This window comes from Herpailurus yagouaroundi, unplaced genomic scaffold (genome assembly GCF_014898765.1).
Source record: "Herpailurus yagouaroundi ecotype Mexico unplaced genomic scaffold, PumYag 100, whole genome shotgun sequence".
Taxonomy (NCBI): Eukaryota; Metazoa; Chordata; class Mammalia; order Carnivora; family Felidae; genus Herpailurus; species Herpailurus yagouaroundi.
The window spans coordinates 16,314,121-16,323,057 of NW_024412391.1; the positions used below are offsets into that span (position 1 = coordinate 16,314,121).

Genomic DNA, 8,937 nt, shown 5'->3' on the forward strand with positions numbered 1-8,937 from the left:
GCTGTCTCTCTCTGTCCCAAAAATAAATAAACGTTGAAAAAAAAATTAAAAAAAAAAAAAAAAAAAGTCGCACCCATTCTGTCCCCACACCCAGTCCACAGCACCATCCCTCTTAGCCAAGAAAGGGATAATTAATAAAAGTGATAACGTAGGACCAAGTCTTGACAAAAGCTTATTTTTCGGCAACAAGATTCCACACGATGACAGCGAGCTGTAAGGATCGGGACGAACAGAGAGGAACGTACATAACTCAGATATTTAAGAAGTTCTCTGTTCCAGATATCACCTAATAAGTATCCCATGGGAGGGACCTAGCCTCACAAAGGGAAACTGGGCAACGCCGGGTGCCATGCACGAAGACCTCTCCATTTCACATCAGGGCATTGCAAGGCTCTGGCCCAAAACCACATCGTACCTGCCATCGTACCTGGGTCATTTGTGAAAACACATCAGATACTTACAGATGACTGAGCAGATAGATCCCACTTTGTACTTGGTGCCATGCAGGCTTGTCAGAGATCGGGCAGCCTTTTGGGCCACTTCATTCTAGAGTGAGAGAACCAAGGAAAGGTGGATGGATAACACTTGTCGCTTGAAGAACGGATGCCCAATAGCAGAATGTAGCACGAGGCAGTCTGATTAACTGGACTCCGGTTAACTTAGGCTTAAGCACCATGCCCTTCCGTTTCGGCCATTTTCACGGAGAAGCGAACACTAGCTCACTTCTGTTGGCTTGGAAAATACAACACGAAGACCTTCACTGTGTATGTATTCTTCCAGGTGTTTGCAACAGCTACACCAGGGTCATTATTTTGCCACCAGCTCTCCTTGCTCAGGGGTGTGGATGGAAATAGGGTGGGAGTACGGGGCTAAAGAAAATACGTACTGACCCCAGGATGTACCCGGGAAGTGGATTTTTTTTTTTTTTTTACTAGATCCCTACGTTGGCTTCCTTCCCTATGATTGTCTCTTTTTCCAAGAAGTAGAGCTCAGCAAAATATTTTCCATTATTTGAGGGTTCCAATTTTGACTGATTGAGGCTTTACTGTCCTTGCTAGGGATAAATGTAAGGTCTTGAACTTGGGTCCAGGAAAACAACCGTACAATTACCAGATGGGGGAAACCTGGCTCGGCAGAATCCTCAGAGAGCCTGGGGGTTTCAGTTGTCAACAAGCCCAACGTGAGTCAACGGCACGATGCTACTGCCAAAAAACTAACGTGACCCTCAACTGTTTAAGCAGAAGTGTCTGGATGAGGGCAGTGATGGTCATGCTCTGCTCTGTGCTGGTTAACCCACGACCCAAGTTTTACACTCACTTCTGGGAGCTACCCTTGAAGAACACGCACAAACCAAAGCATGTTGGGAGAAAAGCGACCAGAATGGTGAGGGAACTTGGGACCATGTTATGAGTGCTTGAAGGAACAGCAGGTATGTAGTTGGGATACGGAAAACCCTAGGAAAAGCAGGTTATCACTCTTCAAGTAATTAACGGATTTGCTTCTTTTCAAAGGGAAACAAACTTGCTCTGTGGAGCAAGGTGATAAACCAGGACTGGCAGGTAAAAACCATTAAGGAGAAGGATTTGGGTCTCCATAAGAAGAACTCAAACAATCAATTATATCCCAACATGGAATAGAATCCCTTGGAGGCAGAAAACTGTCCAAACACAGGCTGGATGACTACCAGGCAGAGATGTGAGCACCCAGTTTGGATAATTTAAGGTCATCTGGGTCTACGAAAAGTACCTTTTAGGTTCTTTTCAATCCTAAGGTTCTCTCTGATTTGACCTTGAGTGGTAACACTCACCATCAAAACCCTGAAAATTGCCCTACAGGGCTAACGTCCAACTGACGAGATGAGAGATACGCCTGAATTGGAATAATTTATTCCATTTCTGCCAGGAGCTGCTGTCAATAATGCATTTGAAAGTAAACTGACCAAAAAGTCCCATCTCAGGGTTTACCTCTAACACATGGGTCTCGAAAACCAAGCCTAAAAGCCAAATTGGGAATATCTGCACATTCTCTTCAGCTGGAGATAGCTCTTGCTGAATTATAAGTAGCCCCCGAGATGTCACCATCTGACTTAAGGCCACCACCATTTTGCTCACTCCGAAACAGGAGAGATGATGGAAGGTAGCAGGTTAGGCAGGCTGAGTGTTTTATGCCCAACGTCACACATCGGCACAGCACGATAACCGGTCATAGAGCCGAAAGCACCAGGAAGGTATGAGGCACAGAGCTGGGCGACAGTATTCCCTGGCATACAACAGCATCTGACTACAGAGCTAAGAGCCTCGGGTCCAAATTCAAGTGGGTTATTTCCTAAGCAACAGAGAGCACATCCTGGGAATTTATGGTCAAATTTAGGCTCCTGCTCATCTGGATTAAGGTAACAGGAATCTCATGAATTCTATTTCCCAAAGAAACTTAATTTAGGAAAGTCCACAACCAGTCTTTCAAACATCTGCTAGTATCTCAAACTTCTCAGTAGTTGGACCTATTCATTTGTAACCTGTCACTAGTACACCCCCATCTCAGTACCTGACTGTACGACTGAAACTTACTTGTCCACACAATGGACCTTCGTGGCTGAGCTGAAATGAAGTTTCAGAAACTTACCAGCTCATCAAAGTTATCAGGCTTGGTACATGTATACCCAAAGGGGAACATCAGCAGCTGAGAATAGCTATGGAGGGTAATGAAGGCCTTGATTCTCCCATGGCTCTGGATGAAGTTCACTATGGATTTCACTTCAACTTCACAGGTAGCCTGGGGTCCACGGTAGGAATCAGAGCAAGGGTTCTGGCTGGCTCCAGGTCCTGATGGGATGCAGAAGAAGCCCAGTAGAAACAGTGAGCTTTAAGGAGACACCATGTGGATACATTTACCATGCATCACTAAATTCTTCCTCTGGAAATCAGAGCAAGGTTGTCCATGCACTACACCGAGTTGCTGTCTAAGGGTACAGGGGAGGCCAAACTGAAGTGATTCTGGACACATCTCTCTTCTTTAGAAATATGGTTCCTCTATATGGCAGAAAGAGCTATCAAATTAGATCATCTCCTCTCTGTGGGAGTCGTTGGAAGAAAAGCTAGATTTAACATTATAGATGGAATTCCTGCCTTGGGTGGGAGTTGAGCAAGCTCTTTTCTGGGATTGCTTCCAATTCTTAGCGTCCAAGAGTAGAAGATTCTATGCATCTGTACTTCTAAATCACAAAGCCACAAATGCAAGGAACCCTGACACCCTTTTTGCGGTGAGGAAATCACTACACTTGACGACAACGAGGCCACCTTTGGCCTTGATTTTCTCAGCAACTAGAGTTACTCGTGACCACCAAAGTGGTCCACTATGACCTGGCCAGGGCTCTGAATGCTAGAAAAACTCCGAGGGGCTGGGTAGGGGCTGGGACTCCCCAGGGTCTCTAAAGGATATAAACAAAGTATAAATACAACCTGTCACTTTATTTCAAGATTAGTTAATAAGAACAATAACATTTGGGGGGGTGGGGAGCCTGACGTTGAATTCCTGGGCATTGCGCGGTATTTTAGATCGTATGCTTTGATTTTTTTTTTCCTACGCTAAAAAAACTATTGTAAAAGCGATGAATGAAGTTGCCACTCATCCACATCCTGTCACAATTCCCTAGTGGGTCCTTTCTTGGTTCAATAATTCTCATTAATTCATTCGTCTGACAAATATTTAGTGATCGCCTAAATCATGCCAGACCTGTACTACGTATTAGGGATAGTACGATGAAAAAGACAGTTCCTAACCTCACTGTTACCAGGCCTAATGAGAAAAATACAAACAAATTTCAATTCTGTAATTAGAGAAACACAGGGGTTTTAACTGGTCCCTACAAGCATAAAGGAGCCCCCCAACCAGCCTGCCAAAAAATTAGAGCCACGAGTCAACGAGACCAGAGCAGCAAGCCAGCATTTTCCCTCTGAATCTGTTTTTGAAAATCAATTTCCTAATCCTATTTGTACTTCTTTTGAGTTTTATTTCTCGAAACATCCAGAGATGATGTAATGCTTCTCCTCTGAGTAGATCCTAACCCCCTCTAGTGGTTGGTCTGGAGCTTCCTGAGGCCTCCCGCCATTGTGCCGAGTCTCGCTCTGAAAACTCAGAAGCGAAGCCGAGCTGGGCTACAGCTTGTGGGAAAACTAAGATGTGAGACAAAATATATTAAATGCTGCTCAGAGATCTGGGACAGCGCTGCGTGCCTGTGAAGGGAATGTACTTAAGTGTTTTTTAAATGGGTTTTTAAATGGCTTCAATCCTGAATGGGCTTAGCAGGCTGACGACACTGCACAACCATGCAAAATAGCCAGTTGGGCCAGACAACTTCGGACCATCCCTGGGGGGCAAGGCCCGGCGCTCACCTCCAAACCCTGCATCCCAATTCCGGTTAAGATCAACACCAACACAGCGGCTTCCGGGTATCCTGGACCGATTCTTCCGCCACATACGATTCTTTAAAATCCAACCGAAAGAGAACACAGAAAAAAAGAAGGACCGTCACTCAGCCTGATGAGAAGGTCCCTTTAGAATTCTGTTAATTTCCCTTGCTTCCTCCCGGGAAGGTCCCTTTGGAATGATGCTAATTTCCCTTGCCCACAGAGGGGGCGAATAGTCCTCCTCCCGGGTTCTGCCAGGAGCTTCTTGGTCATTTCACTGAGACGAGAAATAATCCCCATCTCTTCAAGTCAATACCTGCCAAACCATTTTCCATAGAACATCAGTTCTCTTAACAATAACAGAAAATAAAAACAACAATAAACAAAGCGGGGAGAGAGCAAGGGTTCTGTGATGGAATATTTCAGGAAAATATAGAGCTAAATTGGCTAATTTACTTCAGCACTTCCAAGGTTTTTTTTTGTTTTGTTTTTTTTGTTTTTTTTAACACTTTCATGTTTTCTACGATGCTCCAGGAGGGGGATACAGTAGGCGGTACTTCCCAAACTTGACTGTGGAACTCTCTATTCATAGGGTATCTGAGTACTAGTATTTGTACGAGTTCTATTTAAACGCCCGTTGGAAAACACTACCGTACTTGGCTCCCTCCAAAAATAAACCTGAAGCTCTGATTCACTCTGAATATATGTGGGGTCACAGTTGCCACAACGGTGTTTTGTAATGAGACTTTAAATGAAAAAAGAAAAGAAACTACGTAACTCCTTTTAGTGATATTACAGAGGATTTCTTCTACAGATTGTAAGTAACATGCCGAATGCATTGTACTGCCTACCCAAATCCTACTGCAATCTAATTGTCAGCAGGTAACATCCGCCTCCTCTTTTCTATCAATCCCACCACAAAAAACGCAGAGAGAATCGGAACAAATCTCCTAGGTGACTCACTGTGAACGCTGAGCTCTAATAGCCCAGCCTAACCACTGAAATGGGCTCTGACCGCGGCAATATGTAAAGACATCATGTGCTGGAATAAGAGGTGATTATAAACTCCACTATGTGCCTCCATCCAGGGCCACTACTGAGAAATTAGTCATTCCACTTACGGTAAATCAAGAACAGAAAGATTACGTTTGTTTGTTAAAGTCCTACGCATCTCCATCAATTCTTATTGAAGAAGAAAAAGGTCCAGGCTTACTTTGGTTTGAGAGAACACATATCCATCGGGGTTTGTAACCGGCAGCAGGAAGATATCCATCATGTCCAAAATGGAAGTGATGGAGACATCATTTCCATAACCAGAGGCAATCTGAGCAGAGACAACAAATATGTCAATCTCACACTCCCCTTTCACCAGGGAACAAGGGATGGGATAGTAAGACAATGTGGTTTTTTTCAAACATGAACCAGATCCCATGACCATGGTCATGACCATGACCAGATACTGCTGGTCAATGAGAGCCTGCCAGGACTACAGTCCGGTCTCCTGCAACGCTCACGTGTTCAATACGTCAACGTCGATACTTTTATCTCTAGTCAGGATAATTTACTTATGTGAAATAAAACGCAGATATCACCTATCCATTCTCTCTCAAAAGCAGAATTCTTTCTGTTCATTCTGGGAAAGCACTTCGCAATGGCGCTGTATGGCTTATAGGGGAGCTAAGAACCAAAGAAATGTTTTTCAGTTTTTTCTTCGTCGTCACATAGGCAGGCTTTCCAAAAGTACTCATGACAAACAACAGATTACTTAAATGCGTAGAGACTTTTCTGAAGATACAGAGAACTGGTTAAATTCCATTTGGGGAATTAAATTTCTACTTGCCATCAATTGCAGTAGGGCTGGAGTTTCTGCTGGATTAAAATTTATTCATTTCCTGTGCTCAGCCATCCTAAGGCATTATTATTCAACTGTTAAATATCCATTTCATAATACCCTAAAGGTAACTGCATTTTAATTGAAGGGAAAAATGCATCAGTCGGTATGCACGTGGTTGCACATGCTTGAATGATCTGATGTGGATTGATTTCCTTTGCTCATGAATTAACATTCTGATTTATAGCGTGTCATTTTTGAATTACTTAAGCAATACCAGACTAGGTCACACCCAGCCCGGTGTCCTGACTCTAATTCCAACGAACATGTGGAAGAAAGGTATTGCCACACTCCGACTTCAAAACCTGATGTGGAAACTTTTCAGAAAAACCCAAAAACCCTTCGCTAATTTCACTTTGGATCCGTAGGCCAGAGTAAACTCTTCTAGCACCCATTTCTATTTTCCATCTGAGCCCCTTTGGTGATTTTGTAGATTTCTAGCACAAAGTCCCTCAGCCCTCACGGCTCCAGGCAGCGAAGCAATTTTTCCCTAGTCTCTTCTTATGCTGAAATCTGACTCCTGGGGTCCTTATACTTACCACCCTCTCAATCTCTTCTGGCGGTGTCTGTTAACCGAGCACACAGTGGCCGGCAGGCCCAGGGACAGTGCAATACCGAAATACCAAAAAAGGTTGAATGGGCCTGCTTCCTGCGAGTACGACAAGAGAAAGCCTCGCCGAGAGCATCAGCGTTGGCCGTTAGGATCACAAAGACTGCTGTGTGTTTGGGTGGGGCCTAACCCAGAAAGTCAAAATAATTGAGGAATTTTAGGAAAAACGACCTTATTTGCTGTCCACAGCGCAGTAGCTTGGGTAACCCACTCGCGAGCATGGATCCCGGCGTCTAACCAGATCGCCGGCTTGTCTCCTCCGGTGCTGAACTGTGAGACAAGCGTAGAAATGTGAACGGCTCCACCTCTGCGGGCTCCTGTCCCCCCTCTTTTCCCCCAGGGGCCTTGTCTGTCCCTCGTTCTGTACTTGACGTGATCAAGAGAGAAGGAGGAGGTGTAGACAGTGATGTTGTCAACTAACTCTTCCCATTTCACGTGATTTTCCTGGCCCCGTGCTTTTACCGGAAGTTTAAATGCAAGCTAACAAGAGGGCGTGGACTTTCTTTTTGATGTTTGCAAAAAAAATCGTTGCGGGTAACGTAATGACATGAAAACACAGGTTCATCATTTGGGGTACATTTTCTAAAACAGGTTACAGACTAGTGCGATGCCATTTTGATTCTCTCGAAAGGCCAGTTCATGCATGTCTATATACGTATGCACACGACCATCTGAAAAAAGGAAGAGGGGGAAGAAGAGAGAACACAGACATAGCAAGATACACAACAAAATATTAACACCGATCACCCCATAGTTGTGGAATTAGGAACCTGGGGATGCTTTTCCTTTTTTGTTTCTGTTTTCCAACTTGTGCACCGATTGTGTTATTTCTGTGATAAAAATGCTTGGGATAACCTTTCGAGTCCTTCATAGAAGCAGAATAGGTAGTAGGCTCTGGAGGTGTTTTCCAGAGTTTAAGTTTTATGACCTAAGGGTCTCAGTTTTATTTGGAAGAGTGGCTTTGTCAATTGGATCAGTAAACGGGAAGGAAAAGAGGATGGTCGTTTGCACCATCAACTTCTGTCTCTGTGCTGCATTCTACACATAGCAGATAAGGTAAATGAGAAATGCAAATCCTTGCTAAAAATTACATTTCAGGGGCTTTGAGAGTTTTAGTTGAAAGGGTTTCGTATCTTTTCCCCCAAAGAGCTCAATTGTAAAAAGCAGACCTTTCAAAAAAACACAGAACATTCTCAACCACGAACCACCCTAGATAAGAGAAGGCCAGGACAATCCAAGGGGGAGAAGAATCTGGAATTTCCTGGCCCAATGGTAGCAGTAACACAGAAAAGGAAATGTTTTTTAAAGAAGGTAGTAGGGGCGCCTGGGTGGCGCAGTCGGTTAAGCGTCCGACTTCAGCCAGGTCACGATCTCGCGGTCCGTGAGTTCGAGCCCCGCGTCGGGCTCTGGGCTGATGGCTCAGAGCCTGGAGCCTGTTTCTGATTCTGTGTCTCCCTCTCTCTCTGCCCCTCCCCCGTTCATGCTCTCTCTCTCTCTGTCCCAAAAATAAATACACGTTAAAAAAAAATTTTTTTTTAAATAAAAAAATAAAAATAAAAAAAAAAAAGAAGGTAGTAAATATTAGCAAATGTACCACGGTGTCATAAAATAGGCAAACCACTCCTCTCAAGCCTGCTTTGGGAGAAACACTCTGGAGAAATCCATCTGTCCCAATGAGTCCCTTGGTTCTCAGCCATAACATTTCCAAATTTAGTAGGGAGTTGTGACATTATCTTTCTGTTTTTCTTTCCCTCTCTCTCTCTCTTTCACAAACTCTTTCTAGGAAACTCGGAAATAAATTTCATTCTTTCTGGGCAAAGTGCAAAAGCTTGAAACTATCAGCACTAAGACTGTCAGAGGTTACACGCTGGAGTAAAGCCCTAACCCTTTTCAACTAGCACCAAGAAAGAAAGGAAGGAAGGGAGGGAGGAAGGGAGGAAGGGAGAAAGGGAGGAAGGGAGGAAGGAAGGAAAGAGGGGAGAAGGAAGGAAGGAAGGAAGGAAGGAAGGAAGGAAGGAAGGAAGGAAGGA

General features: G+C 44.2%; 1 protein-coding gene across 3 annotated transcripts in view; it reads right to left on the minus strand.

Moving 5' to 3' along the window:
• The window catches only part of CPA2 (carboxypeptidase A2), a 25,511-nt gene that overhangs the window by 6,792 nt on the left and 9,782 nt on the right, over nucleotides 1-8,937 (minus strand). For all 3 annotated transcript variants that reach the window (XM_040471964.1, XM_040471965.1, XM_040471966.1), the window contains exons 7-11: nucleotides 7,079-7,177; nucleotides 5,620-5,730; nucleotides 4,392-4,482; nucleotides 2,623-2,822; nucleotides 462-546 (exon numbers count right to left, since the gene is read on the minus strand). In XM_040471964.1, the coding sequence (XP_040327898.1) occupies nucleotides 462-546; nucleotides 2,623-2,822; nucleotides 4,392-4,482; nucleotides 5,620-5,730; nucleotides 7,079-7,177 (586 nt within the window). The remainder of the gene's footprint in view (nucleotides 1-461; nucleotides 547-2,622; nucleotides 2,823-4,391; nucleotides 4,483-5,619; nucleotides 5,731-7,078; nucleotides 7,178-8,937) is intronic.